We start from the raw sequence: 21,432 nt of genomic DNA, 5'->3' as shown, positions 1-21,432 counted from the left end.
TCAGAATATTAACTTTGGGCAATTGTACAACTTGTAATGTAATGCCACCTGCTCATTAATCAATAAAAAGTCAGCAGAATACATTTTTTGAATGTTTATCTCTTAAAAAGCTAGCGGTACTGTAGCAGTAAATATATGAGTCAGTCCATAGACATCCCTTGTCTGTCACTCACTATTATCTTAGCACACCATAGAACTCTCATTTACAACAACGGCAAACTCCAAAACACACATTAGGACAGATACCATGTTCCTTGCTTATCATGTACAACTGTCAGTAATGCACCTAGTATCCGATAAATCAAGTAGTTTATAGACCTTCTTCTATGGCATAACACACTTCTGCAGTAACATGCAAAAGACCTTTCATCACCTTTACAGGTTACTGTTTTCACTTGCTTTTCTTGGATGCTTTTCATTGATTCAGGGGGCCTCCAGGAAAGGTCCCACCACTATCATTTTCCAAATGTGGTATCATCAGCCATCCATGAAAAGGCTAGCGTGAACATGCTAAAGACACATCAGGTTGGTATGCAAGCTCTTAAAAATGGCTTGAATGCAGTCAACAGTTCTTCCATTCCCTTTGTTCTTTCCCTCATTACTTGAACAGACACATATATCATAAACCGGTATTGGAAAGAGAGAACAGATGCAGCAGTTCATTTCTTTCTGTGAGAAAAAGGGGAGTAGAAGCAGGCATATGAATCTTATGAAGCTGTAAAATGAGCTCCTGTTTGCCTGTCTGGGAGGAAGCAGCTCCAGCGAACACCACTGCCTGAGTAAACAGTCATAAATGACACTTGCTTCTTTATGGAGCTGCCAGGTCTTCTGAAATGGTGTATTCATATTTCATATAAATACACTCCGAGGCTAAATTAATAACATGTTCGACTGATACCCCTCACAATTGGATTTTCATACACAGCTGAAACATAGAAACAAGGCAATACTCAGTTTCCAGAAAGATATAATATGAAAAATGAGCGTTCCAGAAAGAGAGAGACTCTTTGGTGGGTGTCTGTGCCATTTTTGAGAGCTGAAATGCAAAGTGTCAGATTGCTTGACAGCAACAGTAATACCATTCACTCCCTTTGTTTTGTTTCAAATAATATCAACTTGTAGCACAGCACTAGCTAGTCATCTAGCTTTGGCTCAACAAACAGTGCCATGGGAATAGTGCGATAACAGGCTCAACTGTACATACTGAAAGGTTAAGCCAATAGTGTTCATACCTTCCGGGGTGCGTATTATTAACCTGAATTAATCCAGGCCAAACTAGGCCCTCGTTCCACAAAGAAGGATTACCCAGCTAGCTGGATAACTACACAGAGTTAACCCTGGAACAGCTCTTTTTACTTCAATCCATCTGTGTTCCAGATTTGTTCCAGGTTGTACTGGATTAATCTGGCTAACTCACTTATACGGCTAACTCAGTAAACCTGCTTTGTGGAATAGGCCCCAGGTGAAAACGGCAGTTATTTATAAATCTGTAAAAAGCATAAACAGGTGTGAAACACATTCCAGGAGGGGATGCGTTTATTCAGCCAGTCACTGCTGTCTGCCACTTGCATGATCTTTGAGAGTCACTCTGCAGCAGTCTTATTACTCTTCCTTATCAGACATTCTAGAAGACAGCAGCAATAAAGCCATTCAAATCACTGTGGTTGTTCTATATTTTATTGTGATTTTGTTTACTTCTGTTAGATGTGATCAGTTTTTCCCCATTTCTACATTTGTATTGTAAATATATTTTCAGTTATTGTTTCACGTTGCTGTAAAATATCTGCAAAGCACTTTGCTTGCCTGTAAGAAAAGTGGTGCAGAAAGGAAATTATTACTTTCGCCATGAATACCACACAGATGTTATTGTTCACATTCCATTTTGGTCTTTCCAAAGAGAACAGACCATTATCGCCAGTGTCTAAATGCCTTTATAATCTAATTAAATCCATAAACACATTATGAACCTGCTTTTACCTCTGCACCTTTTTACCTCTAATTGTTCTTTTATTAATTTGTAATTTATTATTAGAATTTCCTTTATCTCCTTGCATCATCTGTAATTGTGTCTTTTGCCTTGTAGACAACTGATATTAAAAAAAAAAAATTCTTCATGAGGTTCACGTCAAATAAAAACAAATTCATGCTGTGTTTTTTGCAGTATACAGTGGTAGCATTGAGTTTATTTTTTCTAATATGTTTTCCAGCTCACATATTGCACACTTTATTGTGTACTAGATTTCACTTTATATGGATAAAATAGCCATTTTGCCCATCAATCTACACTCAATAACCCATAATGATAAAGTGAAAATATGTTTTTAGAAATTTTGACAAATTATTAAAAATCAAAAACTGAAATCTCTCATTCATATAAGTATTCAGAGCCTTAGTTCAGTACTTTTTTGAAGCCCCATTGGCAGCAATTACAGCTTTGAATCTTCTCGGGTCAGTCTCTACAAGCTTTGCACACCTGGATTTGAGCAGTTTATCGCCTTCTTCCTGCAGAATCTCTCAAGCTCCGTCAGATTGGATGGGAAGTGTCTGTGAACTGCCATCTTCAGGTCTTTGTTCTGGGCTGGGCATTGGCTGGGCCACTCAAGGACAGTCAGACGCTTGTCCCAAAGTTGTCCAGCGTTGTCTTGGCTGTGTGCTTTGGGTCATTGTCATGCTGAAAGATGATGCTGACCACAGTCTGAGGTTGCGTGCACTCTGGAGCAGGTTTTTTCTCAAGCTTTCTCTCTGTATTTGGCTGCATTCATCCTTCCCTTAATTCAGACCACTCTCCCTGTCCCTGCCACTGAGAAGCACCCCCATAGCATGATGCTGCCACCACCATGATTCACCGTAGGGATGGTATTGGCTAGATCATGAGCAGTGCGGTGTTCACGAGACAGTGCTTAGACTTCTGGCCAAAGAGTTCAATTTTTGTCGAGATAATCTTTTTCCACATGCTCTCAGAGGCCTTTAAACACAGTTTAAACTCCAAGCAGGCTGTCATATGCCTTTTACTCAAGAGAGGCTTCTGTGTAACCATTCAGCCATGAATTGAGTGCTGCCCAGATGGTGGTTCTCCCATCTCTGCAGAGGACTTCCAAAGCTCTGTTAGAGTGAACATTGTGTTCTTGGTCACCTAGTTCTAGATACATCAAGGATAATTAAAGCAAACATGATGCACCTGACCACAGCAAGGCATCTGAATACTAATATAAATGAGAGATTTCAGTTTTAGATTTTTAATAACTTTGCAAAGAATTCTAAAAACATCTTCTCACTTTCTCATTATGGTTATTGAGTGTAGATTGATGAGCAAAAATTGCAATTTTATCCGTTTAAATAATTAAATATCTTTAAATCTACAACACAATAAAGGTGCAAAAAGTGAAGCCACTGTATCTCATTACACTCCAGCAAGCGTAAAAACAGTCCTGAAAAATGAAGTCATGAGAGTTATTCATCCGAATACGCGAGGTCGCACAGGGAACTCCGGAAGCCGGTGCGGGTTCAAACCGAGGTCTCTGGAGTGGCGCGGCCTCATTCTTTCTTTCACTCCTTCCCTCCATCTGCCTCCCTTTGCGAGATAAGAGTGAAGACAAGGAGCGGTCCTGGCAGAACACAGGAGCAAGGGAACCAGAACCGCATGAATCATTCATGGTCCCTAACAATACTACTCACTTGGCGCCTTAATCGTCCTCAATTATTTACGACGCTGAAATTGAACATTTAAGATGCCTCAGCCAGTGATGAAAACTGCCAGGATATATGGATCTGCCAGTTTCTGAGCCAGAGTTTCCTGAACAGACTAGTAAATGTACAAAACCTTGAACAGCAGACCAAGGGTATGCCTATCCCCTCTCCAGGCAACACCATATGAATACCTTATGAACCCTGATAAGCTAATAGGTAATAAATAGTGTAATAACCAGAGTAATAACTGTTGTATAAATATACTCCATTTGGAATGTCAAACTCCTGGGCAAGGAGGTTGTGTTATCTGTAGGTTTTTTTGTGGTTTTCCTACCAGTCAGCTGCCAAAATAGGCATCGGAAAGCATGCGTGCTTTCCTAAGCCAATAGCTGAGATTGACAACTTAACAACTTAAACGATGAAACACAGCACTAGCCAGCAGACACCGAAACCCTCTAGGACTGGAGTGAGTTTGAAGTAGTAAAGATTTATTGGGAATCTGACAGAGAGAAAGGAGATTGCCCAGGCTGGCTTGCTCTTACCTTGTGCGATAAAAGGCGTACTGCTCTCTACCATGGCCTCAGGTCTGGGGATTGGGGCAGGGGGCCGATTGGCCATTATCATGGCTTTACTGGAGGTCAGAATCGTGTCGTACTCTTCGTCATCGATGCCGATGGGTGCGTAAGGGTCCTCTTCCTCCTCATCCTGGGCCCCTCCCTCATCGCTTTCCCCATAGCTGTCTTCCATCAGGGCTTTAACTGACAATCATAACCAATCAGAAATCACATTGTGACTGGGAGCTTTTACAGCCCTCTTAGCAGTTGCTCTTATCCAAAGACACGTATAGCACTCACCACAGAAAACTGATAGTTAACACTTGCAGAGCTGGTAACCACCATGTAAACAAAGAAATGCCACAACTTCTTCTTGGAGTGAGAACCAATGACAGTTACTGTACAATAGAATGTCTCATTTGTGGGGCCAGAGACGTATTTACTAGGGGGGGATGAGACATTTCCTCAGACCCAGCAAACAGACCAGCAAATACTTATTTGAAATAAATGAACATATTGCTAAAAAGAAAGTAGACAGTAATCTACAGTCAGGTCCATAAATATTGGGACATCGACACAATTCTCATCTTTTTGCCTCTATACACCACCACAATGGATTTGAAATGAAACGAACAAGATGTGCTTTAACTGCAGACTTTCAGCTTTAAATTGAGGGTATTTACATCCAAATCAGGTGAACGGTGTAGGAATTACAACAGTTTGTATATGTGCCTCCCACTTTTTAAGGGACCAAAAGTAATGGGACAAACTAACAATCATAAATCAAACTTTCACTTTTTAATACTTGGTTGCAAATCCTTTGCAGTCAATTACAGCCTGAAGTCTGGAATGTATAGACATCACCAGACTCTGGGTTTCATCCCTGGTGATGCTCTGCCAGGCCTCTACTGCAACTGTCTTCAGTTCCTGCTTGTGGGATTTTCCCTTCAGTTTTGTCTTCAGCAAGTGAAATGCATGTTCAATCGGATTCAGGTCAGGTGATTGACTTTGGCCATTGCATAACATTCCACTTCTTTGCCTTAAAAAACTCTTTGGTTGCTTTCGCAGTATGCTTCGGGTCATTGTCCATCTGCACTGTGAAGCGCCGTCCAATGAATTCTGAAGCATTTGGCTGAATATGAGCAGATAATATTGCCCGAAACACTTCAGAATTCATCCTGCTGCTTTTGTCAGCAGTCACATCATTAATAAATACAAGGGAACCAGTTCCATTGGCAGCCATACATGCCCACGCCATGACACTAACACCACCATGCTTCACTGATGAGGTGGTATGTTTTGGATCATGAGCAGTTCCTTTCCTTCTCCATACTCTTCTCTTCCCATCATTCTGGTACAAGTTGATCTTTGTCTCATCTGTCCATAGGATGTTGTTCCAGAACTGTAAAGGCTTTTTTAGATGTTGTTTGGCAAACTCTAATCTGGTCTTCCTGTTTTTGAGGCTCACCAATGGTTTACATCTTGTGGTGAACCCTCTATATTCACTCTGGTGAAGTCTTCTCTTGATTGTTGACTTTGACACACATACACCTGGAGAGTGTTCTTGATCTGGCCAACTGTTGTGAAGGGGTTTTTCTTCACCAGGGAAAGAATTCTTCTGTCATCCACCACAGTTGTTTTCCGTGGTGTTCCGGGTCTTTTGGTGTTGCTGAGCTCACCGGTGCGTTCTTTCTTTTTAAGAATGTTCCAAACAGTTGATTTGGCCACACCTAATGTTTTTGCTATCTCTCTGATGGGTTTGTTTAGATTTTTCAGCCTAATGATGGCTTGCTTCACTGATAGTGACAGCTCTTTGGATCTCACATTGAGAGTTGACAGCAACAGATTCCAAATCCAAATAGCACACTTGAAATTAACTCTAGACCTTTTATCTGCTCCTTGTAAATGAGATAATGAGGGAATAACACACACCTGGCCATGGAATAGCTGAGCAGCCAATTGTCCCACACTTAAAAAGTGGGAGGCACATATAGAAACTGTTGTAATTCCTACACCGTTCACCTGATTTGGATGTAATCAGATTAAAGCTGAAAGTCTGCAGTTAAAGCATATCTTGTTCGTTTCATTTCAAATGCATTGCGGTGGTGTATCGACCCAAAAAGATGAGAACTGTGTAGATGTCCCAATATTTATGGACCTGACTGTACCTGACTATTATTGGTGTCTAAAGGGTTAAAGAATGGCCAATACTAATACATTATTAAAGTTTTTTAATTTATGTCTTCAGGCAGGCCCAGGTTATAGGTTTTATGCACATTAATACAGGTATTCACTCAGTGTCATTAGTTTTTATCAAAGTAATTCTGATTCAGGTGTCTCTCACTCTCAGCACAACTGCAATAGGGGAATTAAACTCACAACCTATTGAGCTACAAGCCCAGTTCTGTTTAACCTACTGACCTGCGGACCCCATCTTCTCGTAAATGTCTTCGTCGGCCTTCGCTGTGACGCCCTTCGAGACGTTCTGCAAAGTTGCAAGCAGCACTTGAGTACAGCACATACATCACAGCTGAGCTGCGCAGCGCTTGTATAGAACATTACCTCACCTACAAGCATACCACTATCCACACAGCTGAAAGGAAAATACTCCTGTATTTCTTATACACAGAGCCAGACATACCCTTCAAACAAGCCTGGGACATCTGGTGCAATGTAAATGCTGCAGCACTTCCTTGACTAGAACACTACGCTGCCATTGTCTGATTAAACCCTTCGCATCTGGCCCATTCTTGCCTATTTATGTCATTTTCTATTGAAGGCTTTATGCTGTAACTCCAGGTCTGAGCTTTTTAAAATGTATTTTAGTTATCCTTTATTTAAAGGTACAATAGGTCAGATTGTTACAAGACCATTTTAAATCCCTTCCTATCATTGAACAAAGCTCACTGACCTCTGCCTGTGTTTATAGTCCTTAGATTTGGGTTTCAAAACATTGAACCAAAACTCTGTACCAAAACATTGTATAACTGTACAATAATTGAAGCTCATTGGTTGAAAATTGGTTCTAATTGCCACAGCCAATGACGTTTCAACGTCAGCGTGTTCACAGAGAAGGGGGAGGGATAAACAGTGTTGTGGTTTGAAGGTGTTTACTGTTATTCCTGCTGCTATTCCTCTCTTGACCGTTAGAAGTCCGGAATTATCTATTGCACCTTTAATCAGGGAAGTCACATTGAGATTAGCATCTCTTTTTCAAGTGAGCCCCTGCCAAGTAGGCAGCATACGTAAAGTTACACAAAGTAATACATAAAATACAGTACATCAATGGACAAATTCACAGATAAAAGCAGTGCTAAGTGCATTAAAGAGCTGAAGAAAAAGTAACAAGCTTCCTTGCAGGAAGTGATCAAAAGCATGTGCATTCCTTAGTCAACAGATTTACAATTTTGGATTTAAAAAACATCACAGAGACTTGGCTTAAAATAAGACAATGGAATCATTTACAAAACCAATTTGTTTAGTTTTATTTTCATAATTCAGGTATAAATAAAGAGACGCAAATACAGGAAATCCAGGCCAAATGCAAAAACTATGTTTTTAAATACTGAGAGGCAACACAGGTAAACCTATACATTTCTTGGATCAAATAAAGATTTGTCTTTAACTTTAACTTACAAGTCAAAGTTAAGGTGAAATTGAATACTTGGCACAGACTTTCCAAAGGGAAACGGATAAAGGGATTCAAAATATTTATCCGAGCCTGTCAGTCATACATGAAAACCCACTGCAGGCAGGTTTATGACAGGGAAAAATAGATATCACCTACTTCCTGACTCAATGTAAATAAAATTATTCCTGAAGAAAAGAATTACCTAAACATTCCCCCAAAACATAATAAACACCCTATTTTTCCTACATTCACTATGAAGGGGAAAAAAACTATCAATTTTTAAAAAAGACAAATTAGTTTTTTCAGATGATAGTTTTCCATTTATTTTAAACCATATTGGCCATCCATACAAAAGGAAGTATTTCAATATGTTAGCCTAATCTCCTTGACAGCACTGAAAACCTGCACTGCACATATAAACATGTCCACCCTGAAAAAGGCTTCTGTTAATTATTTTGTGTTGTAACTTAGCAACACTAATTCAATAATAATAATAGCCCTTTCCTTTTTCTTCAATGTTAATATTGCACACTTTTCTGTCAAATTAATACACTCAGTGAGCATTTTATTATGCATTTACTACACTTATTTTTTAGACTTATTGGTCTTCTACTGCTGTAGCCTAAGGTTTGACACATTGTGTGTTCAGAGATGCTCTTCTGCATACCACTGTTGTAATGTGCGGTTATTTGCGTTACTGTCACCTTCCTGTCAGCTTTGACCAGTCTGGCCCTTCTCCTCTGACCTCTCTCATTAACAGCACATTTTTGCCCGCAGAATTGCTGCTCACGGGATGTTTTTAGTTTTCTGCACCATTCTCTGCAAACTCTAGAGACTGTTTTGCGTGGAAATCCCAGGAGATCAGTGGTTTCTGAGGTACTCAAACCAGTCTGGCACCAACAAACATGCCATGGTTGAAATCACTGAGATCACATTTTTCCCCATCCTGATGGTTGATGTGAAGATTAACTGAAGCTGTATAACCCATATCTGTATGCTTTTATGCATTGCACTGCTGCCACACAATTTGCTGATTAGATAATCACATAGGTGTACCTAATAAAGTGAGGAGAAATTGAAAAAAAATTCTAATTATGCTGTTATCAGGTCTGTAGAACACAGTAATCCAGCAGGTAAAGAGTTTGTTCAGAGTCTTTATTTCATTAGGGCGAGACAAACAGGTGAGCGTCAATAGCCAACAAACAGATTCATTTGGGATAAGGCTTAAGACTTAAAGAAATATTAGCTGACACCCATGGGACTGTAGTTTGTAATTGTCACTGATTATCTGATTGCTCTGTTTCATTTGCTTACTGTATTTTGACTACTACTGTACTTTGCACTTCTGTACTTTATCACTGTATTTTGCACTTTTGTATTTTTTTTTACTACTGTATTCTCTATATATGTTGTTTGTAAGCGGGGCACATCTGTGAAAGATGTGGTCTCAGTATATTCTTCCCTGTCGAAATAAAGGTTTCTATCCATCTATCTGTCTAAGGCAGTTCATAATACAGAGTTCAGGCAATGGGTCAAAACTCCAGCAAACAGGTATAACACGGATAATCCAAACCGTAATCGTGGTCACAGGTGAAGGGTTGATAACTGACGGGCTAAGCAGACAAAAACAGAATCTGAAAACAGAAGTTGATATACAAAAGCAGGTTGATAAACTACGGTTCAAAACAGATGGGAATATCAAAATGCGGAAGATGGGGACGAAACAGGTCGTAACAGAGATCAATCAGAAAACGCTGGAGAGTATGATAGAGACACATAACAATCTGGCGATGAGACATACAAACTGGGGGGTTTATATAAGGCAGGTAACAAGAGGGAAACAGCAATCAGGTGTGGGAAACAATCAGGAAGTGAAACACAGGTGAAACTAATGAATGGAGTGAACAGAACTGACAGACTACAGTGAGCACAGAGGGTACTAAAACACGGAAATGCGATGCACTAAGACAGAATACAACACAGTGAAAACATGAAACCTAAAAGCTGTACAACACAGTAGTATATAGAAGAAGAAAAAACTTTGATGTTAGACATTACCACAACATTTGGCACCCTCAATTGGTCTCTTTTAATGCTGAATTCTGTGGAATAATAATTACGGTGTGCCCTTTTTTCTTTCCTGAATTGGTTTGCATATTTCTCTGAATGGACATTAACAACAGACAAACTGCCTCTGCAATGGCAGAAAGCACAGTACACCACACCTGCAGAGGTCATACTAGTAAGCCAGTCAGACAACATCATCCTCCAACATTCCCCTCCCCACTTTTATTATATTCAGAATCTCAGGTCACCTGCTGCACTTGGTTGAATGAAGATAACATATAAAACAAAATGTGTTTCAGCACTTAATTACTCGATAGATGTCATTGACTGGATACACACCACATAACCAAAGCCTAAATTGGCTGCCGATTAAAAAGAAAAACCTGGTCCCTTTTGCACTGGTGCTTGAGACCTCTGACAGCACAGAAGTTACCAGTGTAAGGAATGAGTGATCTTTAACATCCAGTTTTCAGCAGGTCCTACTTCACGGAAGTCCCTCATAATTGAAATGTGGTCAGTGCCCACGTGTGGAGTATGGCACATACCAGGGCAGGCAGAGCGCAGAGAAGGGTCAGTTGTCAGGACAGACTGATTGAGGCTTGAGCTTTGCTCAGAGGGAGTGCATTATGGGGTCCTGCAGCCCTGGTTCCAGAGAGCAGTCGGGTCTGCTGGTTTCTGTTCTAACTTTAACCCTTGTGTTGTCTAAAGGGTCAAAAATGACCTGCCACTATGTTTAACAGCAGAGAAAACCCCTTAAATGATCTTTTTTCAATTTGAAATTTGATGACAAAGTTTGTGGTGAGTGACAGGTCGTTTCTACATGCAAAATAGATTTGAGATTTAAAATGCAATTAAGCTGCTTTATTTTAGGGGTTTAGTGAAGGTGGGTCATTTTTTGTCCCTTAGGACAAAGGGAGTATACAGAATGTTTGTGACTACACAAGGGTTAAAATCAATGTCCAGTTTAGACCCAGGAATCCAGGTGAAATTAGTTAATTGCACACCTAACTTGATCTATTAAGTGCTAGGCAACACTAAAAACAGCAGAGCTTCAGTTATAGTTACCAGTTGCAGAACCCTGCAATACTCGAACATCCATTTCACATGTGAATCCACACAATCGGTAAATTAGTCTAAAACTATCATCCTGAACAATTATCCCATCCGTGCCACATGTGTATCCACGCAGCTAAACTAGCCTAAAATTAGCATCCTGCACAATGCTGAGGTCCTGTAAGACAAGACAGCGCTTGTGATGAACACTACCCCTAACCTGCAATGAAACCTTCTGTTGGCACTCACTCCTATCGCATGGGTCACTGCCCACACATTTTGTTTTTATTACGATTGAAGAAATTCTAAACCTAATTTTTTTGATTGCCCCTCACCCATATGAATGCAGTATGTTTATTCAGGCAGTCATTATTCATATCCAGCTCACCAAGAAAGCTCAATAAGAATGGCCAGGGCACAGTGGTATGAAATTATTTCATCCAATATGCACAGTAGGGATCTTTCCTGTACCGTGATTATTGTATATTGCATCTTTTTTTTCCTCCACGCATGAGAGAAGCCCTGCATGCTGAAGATCGTAATAGGCTTAATAGGCTCCTACCGTGGAAAAGGAGAATATACTGTTTTTCACTGATGTAAAAGAGATTTGAAAAAAACATTAATCAAATCCCATTTCCATTCATGTTTTCGTACAGTTATGAGATGCCGGGAGTTTGATATTTGCCAGATGAGGTCTGTTTGCATCGCTCTAATCATCTCTGTAAACAGTGCCCATTTCCTCACACCATTCAGACCAAAAGGAGCCATTCTACTCCAATTTATTAAACTGACTTATAATAATAATAACCTGAATAACATTGTTTGCTCTCTGATTTCTTAAAAATCTGTCTATATGTACAGTGGCTTCAGAAGGTATTCCGATACTTTCACTTTTTGCACACTGTATTGTGTTTAAGATGTCATTTTACATTGATAAAATTGCAATTTGACAAATTGAAAACGTGTTTTTAGAAATGTTTGCAAATGTATAAAAAATCAAAAACTGAAATCTCTAATTAAGTATTCAGACCCTTTGCTGTGACAATCCAAAATTGCGGTAAGGTGAATCCTGTTTATCTTAGTTATCCTTGAGATGTGTCTAGAACTTGTGGCACCTGTGGCAAATTGAATTGATTGGATACAGTTTAAAAAGTTATATAAGGTCCCACAATTCACACTGCATGTCAGGACAAAAATCAAGCCATGAAGTCCAAGGAGCTCTCTGTAGACCTCTACGCCAAGGCATAGATCAGGGTAAGGGTATAAAACCATTTCTAAAGCTTTGAGTGTTTCCAGGAGCACAGTGGCCTCAATAATAGTGAATGAAGGTTGGAACCACCAGGACTCCCCAGCACCCACACCCGTTAATCGTTTAGTTCATAAGTGTATTTAAACCTGTCCTTTTTCAGTTTTCGTTGCCAGCTGGACTTGCCTTATATTAGGTTGTCATGTATTAGTTTCTAGCCTCTGTTTTCTAGTCCCATTTATCTGTTTTATTTCTGTTCTGTTTTGATTCTGTTCATTATTGACCTTGGTCTGGCTTTTCGGATTCTGTTTTTTCAATTGCATATTCTGTGCTGTTGCCTCATTTGGACTGCTCTCCTGGTTTTGGAATTTTTGTCACCTTATCCTGAGTCTGATCTTGTTTCCTCTGTCCTGCACCCCTGACACCTACAAATACAGAGAGGTCCTTGAAGAAAGTGCATGCAACCTCAGAGGTGACGATTCACCTTTCAGTATGACAATGACCCAAAGCATACAGCCAAGACAAAGCTGGAGTGGTTTGATTGGCCCAGCCAAAGCCACATTTAAACCCAATAGAACATCTGTGGAGAGACTTGATGATGGCAGTTCCCATCCAATCTGATGGAGCTTGAGAGGGTCTGCAAATTATATAAATGAAAGATATCAGTTTTAGATTTTTAATAAATTAGCAAAAATTTCCCAAAACATTCACTTTGTCATTATGATTGTAGATTGATTGATTTTATCCATTTAAAATTAAATCTTCAACACAAAAAAATGTTAAGGGGTCTGAATACTTTCTGAAACCACTGTACAATCTACATATAGATTGTATCGTAAATTACAAAGAAATCTTTAAAATGTGTACTGCAGTTGCATTGGTACAGCATTAACCACTCAGCACTTCCCTGGATCACAACCCTCAGGATCACATGGCAAAGAGGGCACAAAGCCAGTCATTTAATTTGCCTATTGCTCGGTGGCTGAAAGAAGGACTGTCCCAGATGAAAAAGCAAAGGGCAAATAGCTAAAAACCAGAACAGCACTATTCAAATTTTAGACAAATCCACTACCGTTGACGGATGTTACCATTCATTGCATGAAAATCTCCATGCAAACCTAGAAAAACTTGCACAAGAGTCCAGAAACATACAAACAAAAAGAATGCTTATGTACTGTACTGTGCTTTCAGGTCAACAAACACTAAATACCCAGCCCACACCACACGCTTACACAAATGTGCACACAGTGTAAGGAAATATCTTGGCTGACCAAAAATGTACTGTACAATTCTGTTGTGAATTTAATCCTTTAAACACTAGACTGGTGCTCAGATTGTTAGCGTTCTGTTGGCAAGCTGGGGTTGACTGACCAGTCTATGATTGCTCCTGTAGACTGGATGGTTTCTTTCATCAGTAATAAAACTGCTGGGCTTCAAGTGGATTAGACTGCCTATTTTCATTTCAAACTAAACTAAGCTTTTTAATACAAGACAAAGACATTGCCCAATCATATCTCTCCTCCTCCACCTAATCTGATTAACCAATCAGTTTATGTGCTGTTTACATATGTTCATATAAGCCATTTTTCGATTAAAGAATTATATCACTAAAACACGTGCATCAGAAGGTTATTGTGATGCTAATGAAAAACAAGTTAATTTGACATATGATGTGCTAGAATAATTAGTTTGCTAGAGGCGGATTAGAGTAGATACTAATTCAATTTAGCGCAATCAAAAATGCTTGTAGCAGTAAAATGATGAATGTTGCAATTATTGAACTTGTGAAAAGCACTGAAACAACCCTTTCTTCAGCGGAACTGTTATTTGAGTCAGACTTTAGCTAGTTTCAAAGAGCCTAGATAAAAATGTCTCAAACTAAGAGAAATTGGACAAAAGTGGATATGCTTCTTGAGTCCATGCATAGCTGATACATTCATACACAGTAGCCCACAGTTAAGACACCGTTTGGGATTTAGCTAGAAATCGTTAGGTTAACTTATCATTAGGTCCAATAAATTTGATTTGTATAAGTGAATAGCACCATTTCATAAAGTTTCAGGTTAGCAAACATCATGATTTCATTGCAATTGATGCGCTTCAGCAGGGTATTATTATCTTATCAACACCCAATAGATATATTTATTTCCAGGAAGCATTTCACAAGGCCTCTGACATTTGGCTGTTTAATACCATTAGGTATAATTAGGTATGATTAAAAAAAGACAAAAGAAGACTGCTTGTTTAAAACCCATCCACCACCCCAGCTTCTTTCTGGTATTTATAGACTATCCTTTATGTAGTAAATAGCCTCACAGCAAGAAGGTCCTGGCTTTGAATCCAGCCAGAGCTGGAGTTTGCATGTGCTCCACGTGTCTGCGTGTTTTCTCCGGGTACTCCGGTTTCCTCCCACATCCAAAGATGAGCTGTCGACCTGTCGACCTGTCAATCTGTACAAATAAATCTATGCTGTTGATGTGGATTTGTTCAATGTGTACCCCTCTATGGGTGCTGCTTGCTTCCCTGTCTTATTCATGCAAGCTTCCAGAACATACCACCAAACATGCATTGCCTAAGATTGTTAATAATGATTCTTTGACAACAGTGGTCCTGACTGACAGAGGTCCCCAACAAGGCCCAATCCATTTCAGGATATTGTACTTCTGCTCATAATTATTTATTCATTTGGTATCTCCAATGCTACCCACATTTGGAATGTCCAATTTGCAAAGTATGCACAAGAATGTTCATATCCACACCCAGCTGCTGGCTTGATAGAGTGAAGACAACTCACATTTCTCCGCCAAAACATGCAGTACCTGCTTCTTTTCACACTGCAGCTGTAAGCTACACATGTACAGAAAAGGGGCAGAGGAGACACAATCATACATGTGAGCAGACAGCAATGGACTAGATTTGATCAGAGATTGCAGTGCTCACTCATGGGCTGTGATTTATCCTGAGTGAGCTACTGTTGTGGAAGTGAAGTCTAAAGTGAAATATGGTTCATTTCCGAATCCTCAGTTTTAACACAACACTCTTGTTTAACGTTCAACACTGAACGCATCAACTGTTAAAACCCTTCACTTATCCAGCATGTAAAATAAATGTATTAAATTTAAGTTGTTAATTATTACCACAATATATGAATTATTAAATAAATTGCAGAATTTGTTGATAGGCTGTTAGATCAATGTGTATCAAAATGCACAACACACAAGGAAATTGAGATGAAGATAAATTAAATTAAATTAAATTAAAATATAAAAATCAATGTCTAAGTCTAAAGACAAGGGTGAACTACCTTAAACAAAGAACAGTAAACACATGGACAGTCCCATGAAATAATGAAAGAAAGTGCCAAACCCCAGTGTGTATCTCCAAAAAGTCCCACAAAACTGAAAGGAAAGTCCATAGACCCGAATGTAGCTGTATCTTCCTGAAATCACTGATGAAAATGTTCAATTTTTCCAGAACTGCTATGAGACAGAATCCTCTGTGCACACCAACAGAAACAGATATCAACCTCCCTAAAATGTCCACTCTCGACTCCCTGAATGTGTCATTGTGAATTAGCCACCAGGTCAAGGAAGGCCGACATTTTATGGGCTTACAAAAGTGGGGGGGATCTTGCCCTCAAAGAGGCACAGCTGGAAAGGTATTGGAGAGGCAGAACTATCTAAGTTGAAACTGGTAATCCACTTATTAGAGTTCCCTTATGTTTTTAGAAGCAGGAGTGCGCAGTATGATATTGTCATTAAAAGATTCAGGATTTTAGTCTCTTTCTAAGGAGCCCAAACATGAATATTCTAAGAGGTACTCAATCTCAGCTATTGTATACCTCTATAGAAAGAGTTTCCTTCAGCTTCCAACAATAGAGGTGATACCTGTAGACAGTTGCAATCTGTACCTTCAAGAAACACGTGTTCTATGTAACAAAGCCAAATCCGCATTGGTTTTTGCTTCTAAAAATGCATGGTAATGTGAGCGTGGAGCACAGAAGGAGCAGGGCTAACTGCAGAGCGGCCTGTAGCTTAGTGGTTAAGGTAAAGGATTGGGACACACAAGGTCGGTAGTTCTAATCCTGGTGTAGCCACAATAAGATCCGCACAGCCCTTGAGCAAGGCCCGTAACCCTGCATTGCTCCAGGGGCGGATTGTCTCCTGCTTAGTCTAATCAACTGTACGTCGCTCTGGATAAGAGCGTCGGCCAAATGCCAATAATGTAATGTAATGCAGAGCATTATGGGGGCACAGCTTTTACACAGCTACAGTATAGTACTGGAGGACCCCAAAATCTGTGATATCCCATATTTATTTTTATCAGGCAAATGGCAGTGTAAGAGGACATAAACATTCTATTACACAAGACAGCAGTGTAGTATGTTGTCACACCCCTGATAGGACAGACAAGCTGAACACAGGGAGGTAGGAAGTTTTCACCAGTGTTTTATTATTTAGTCAGGAGTGAGGAAGGGAGAGAGAATGAGAGCGACTCTAAAAATAAACACAAAGTCTTCGCCCGTCACCCTCACAGGATCCGGGAAAAATAATAAAGGCAAACCAAATTAAACCAAACTGTTACATTCACTCTGTCGCTTTCCAGCCCTGTCTCTCTCGTACACAGCTCACAGCTCTCTCCTACATGATTCCCTGGGCTCAGATGCCTACTGAGGAAAAGAGGACACATTGACCAGCCTGGACAAATTCTAAATTTCATCAAGGTGTGTGCCTACTTAACCACCAGGCCTATATAGGCTGCTAGTCCACCAGTTACTCTACTAGCTTAAAGATAGGCTGAACTCTTATACACAATTGTAATACTTGAGGGTTTTCAAGTTTCTTCCCCATCTACTTCTTGGAAAACAAGATTTTATGAGATTTTACTCTGTCACCGTGTACCAGTAGGTGTTAATGTCAATCAAATTTTCCGTTCCCCTCCAATCCATATCCTTCTCACACAGCAGCACACATCCTCATTTGATATCCCCTTCCTCACTTGTCATCAGTCAAATTGACTCCCCGCCCTACAGAAATTCCCATGAAAGATTGGTTTCACTTGTGTATACGTCATATCATGGAAGCAAGTGCTGCTCTTCCGTATCAGCCTGTCTTTAACCAGCTAGCTAGAGACTTTGACCAGCCACAGACCAGCTATGACCAGCTAGAAGTGTTAAAAACACAGCTCAAACCATCTTGAGCAAGACTGTACTCCTGAGCTTAACCTGAATTGCTTCAGTAAATTCCCAGCTGAATAAAAGCAATCTATGTAAAAATGCTGAAGTTGAGTAAATCGCTTTCGATAAGAGTGCCTGCTAAATGGCTGTAATGTAATGAGACTGTAAGGATATGGAAACAACCAGAAAGTGCAAGCAAACACCATGAAGCAATAATGGTGCTCATTAAGCCTAACTGTGCACTATTCATACTGCAGGTAAGAGCATAATGGTAAAGAAAAATACATTGAATGGTTTAATGTCAATCATGGAAACAGTCAAATGATCAATTGAATTAACATAAATTGGGAAGTATGCCTACAATTTGAGTAACAACTGGATAAATGGTGTTTTGGGTTTGGGTTATTTATTGAAGGTGTGTATAGCACCATGAATGTGGGGAAGGTGGTCTAATGCTTCTGCATGCAATCACATAAATTTGCAGGCAAAGAGAAAGAGAGAGAGATATACTATTTGAGGGATCTGCCTGCCTTTTAAATTCAGCAGCTGGCTGTATGCCAGGTTGAGTTGTTTTTAATTTGGAGTGCTTTTGTAGTTTTATTTCCAGTTACCTGCTCCAGAAGGATCTGGGGGTGGGGCTGGAGCACCTGCTGACTGAACTCATTTGCATATCATTTACAAGAAATTTGCATCACGCAGAACCTGCTCAGATGAGAGGCTTATTTATATTACAATCTTACAATAAAAGTAAAGGCTTAGTATTACAAAAAATCACATGGGGTAACAAGATGTTTATCAAGTCCCTATGGGGCTGGTGTGTGTGTATTTGTGCGTGTGTAGGCGTAGGTGGGTGTGTGTGCGTCTCAGCAGCTGTTGGGCCACGGTGTGTGTTCATGTTTTGATTGGATTGGTATAAATATGACAAGCAGAAACATCATGTTCCCATATGCTGTTAGTTGCCCTGTCAGTCTTGCTTCATGAAGTCGTTCGATTGGCTGCGGGGATCCAGCTGTCTGAACCATCCACCTGCAGCAGACTGCGCTGTCTGTGTACGATCTGAAATTAATCAGCTTCCTCTAATTTAGAAAGTGTCTCAGCTCCAGACCTGGGTCAAATACGTAATTGTTTTGGATTCAAATACTTTCTCCCACTTTACTGAGCTTGTCTGGTGCATTGGAGCCTATGAAAGTGCAAATATTGCAATTCTGCTACTCTTGCTTGGCTCAATTATACCGGGAAAGATCGATAGAGCACTGAAAACCATTTGAATCCAAAACAATTATGTATTTGACCCAGGTCTGCTCAATATCCCCATGGGCCAATTCAGCCCACATGGTATTCCCCTCGAGCCATCACCACAGCCTGGATTCACCAGGTCTCCTCTCCGACCGTTCCGAGGGGCAGGGAGCCGTCATTACGGCGTTTTTTACATCAACGGGTGCTTTTATTTTTTATCATGAGTCAGGGTCACAGTGGGATACATCATGGCATCTTGGTCAGGACAGCAGATGTTAAAGCAAGGGTGCCCATCAAGATCAGGATTCAGGATTTTGCAGGATTCAGGATTTTGCAGGATTCAGGATTTACCAGAACTTCTGGTCTTAATTATTTAATTGACTCAACCATATCTTATCTGATGTGTGTATGAGTACCGTCTACAGCTGCAGACTGCGAGTGTATCCTAATGATTCTACTGTGCTCAAGTACAGGCTTGAACCAGGGTCATTTGTAGAGCTGTCAGCAAATGAAAAACAAGGCAATTGGTAGGAACAAAAACCAGCACGCAGACCGGCCCACGAGGAGTTGTGCACCGCAGTCTAAAAGATATCATAGGGGTGGGAGTAACAACCAGCGGCAAAGACCGGGCTCAATCATCACCTGGTCTCTTATATCAAGCACCGGGCCCTCCCGCTGTGAAACAGTTAGGAAAGATTGGGGTCCGCCAGGACGTCTGTACTTTGACGTTTCCTAGAAGAAACACCACGTGCAAAAGGATATCGCAGAGCACGGGAATGTAGTTTTCCATAGAGAACTGCAGGCGCTCAAAGAAACGTATCGCATCTAACGCTGGCCAAATGAAAATTGAGAATTGAGAGGCAAAAGAAGCAATTCGCCAAAAAGTACAAGTAGCAATGCATTAGCGCCCAGAACATTCCGTTCTCATAACCAATCACTATAAACAATCACTGATGTACACCCTGTCCATGTTAACTGACAGGTACGATGTAAAATGATTTTTGTTTAATTCTCTGGTGTATACACAGGTAAGCGACTTACAGTTTATCACATAGCATTGCTTTATACACATTCAGCAGATTCTCTTATACAGACCGACTTGTAGGATTTGTGGCTATCGTAATAGAAGCAGTAAACGTTTAGAGCTACCATTAGAGTGTAATTACCATTTCCAGTGGAAACTGGGCTTTTAACGGAGCAGTGTGTGTGACAGAAGAAAACTGCTGGCCAACCTTGCCGTCAAAACCCCTGCAGCTTGTGGAGGATCGAAAGACCCATCAGGCATGAGTCACATTATAATGGAAACCACAGAAGAAGTGGCTCTCAGCCTGCAAGTGGATATTACATTACTCAGCATTGTGGTAAGACTCTCCATGACCTGGGAGCCACAGCAATCACTCTGGGGGCTATGGGACTGGGGGTACAGCCTCCACCCCTGCATCTGGAAGGAGGGAACTAGGCCTGTTTTTCTGCAAGAGACTAAAAAACCTTTGCGGCTACATTTCAGTTAATCTTTTAACAGGAAAAGAGAAACCCGACCAGTTATTTTGCAGGTTTGGCAGACTGCATTTCTAAAATGGTACAATGACAGTACAGTAGTACTCATCTGTTGCTCTAGTGGAGGTTTTAGAACTATGTTGTTAACCTTGTGCAAGTCGCTTCGGCGAAAATCGTCTGCTAAATGGCGAAACAGGATGTAAGAGTCCGTGGGGACTTGGGGGGGGAGCTGCCCATTTCCTATTCTCTATGGGTTCCTGCCCCCGGTTGCTGCCCCGTGAGGGAATCAATCAACAAGCCTGCCAATCAATGTTAAGTTAAACATCTACATCTTTGCCTGTATGCTAGGGGCGGAAATCGGACCGAAAGACAAAAAAATATGTAGCATAGATTGAACATAAAAGCATGAATATAAAAACATTATATTCCTAGGCTTAGAAGAAATAGGCTTTTTCAGTGAAAATATAGGTATCACTTGGAGGCGACTTCATATCAATTGGTGAAACTAGTAACTCGAAAGCCGTTCCCTTGTGTGCCTCATAAACGCCCAAAATATAAACAAAACCATGTCCTAATTCACGAGTACAAACCCTATTGTTGCCCCTTGCATAAATGAACCCAAATACCCAACAGTTCCTAACATATGGGCAAACTATACATATCATTTTTACTGCCATTTCAATATTGTATAACACGCTGTAGTGAAATATTACATTTTTACAAGATATTGCAATGCATCACGTTTATGTTAGGGGGAAAAGATAAAATAGCAAGCTTATATGTAAGCATTAAACAGTGCATAAACATTTAGATTTAAAAGCAGGGAAAAATAATTACAGTATAGTAGGCAAGGGGTTTCAGGTTGGGACCACACATGGCTTCCTTCCATTTATCTGCAGGGAAAGTACCAGAACTCTGAACCCGGCCCAGCAGATAACCAATCGCATTCTACCTTTTCATGTCACCTGATATATGACCTGTCCGTCACGCATATTTCATGTTCAATCCAGAACTAGAACTCCCACAGCTTCTGACCAGACCTGGGTCAAATACATAATTGTTTCTGATTCAAATATTTTCTACACTTTACTGAGCTTGTCTGGTGTATTGGACCCAGCAAAATACTCTCAAAAAGTGCAAACCCCGCCTTCTGGTCCTCTCTGTGGGCTCAATTGCACCAGGCAAGATCAGTCGAGCACAGAAAAGTAAGGCATTTGACCCAGGTCTGCTTCTGACATCAGACAGCTGACGCGGATGCTAATAACACCAAGCGGCAATCCATCTC

General features: G+C 40.4%; 1 protein-coding gene across 1 annotated transcript in view; it reads right to left on the bottom strand.

Annotated features, from left to right (window-relative positions):
• The window catches only part of LOC133134451 (uncharacterized), a 71,460-nt gene that overhangs the window by 15,188 nt on the left and 34,840 nt on the right, over positions 1-21,432 (bottom strand). The window contains exons 12-13 of the mRNA XM_061250648.1: positions 6,663-6,726; positions 4,230-4,445 (exon numbers count right to left, since the gene is read on the bottom strand). Coding sequence (XP_061106632.1) covers positions 4,230-4,445; positions 6,663-6,726 — 280 coding nt within the window. The remainder of the gene's footprint in view (positions 1-4,229; positions 4,446-6,662; positions 6,727-21,432) is intronic.

Source organism: Conger conger, chromosome 8 (assembly GCF_963514075.1).
Source record: "Conger conger chromosome 8, fConCon1.1, whole genome shotgun sequence".
NCBI classification, from domain to species: Eukaryota; Metazoa; Chordata; class Actinopteri; order Anguilliformes; family Congridae; genus Conger; species Conger conger.
Note: the sequence above shows the minus strand (reverse complement) of the source record. Positions and strands in the feature narration are given on the sequence as shown.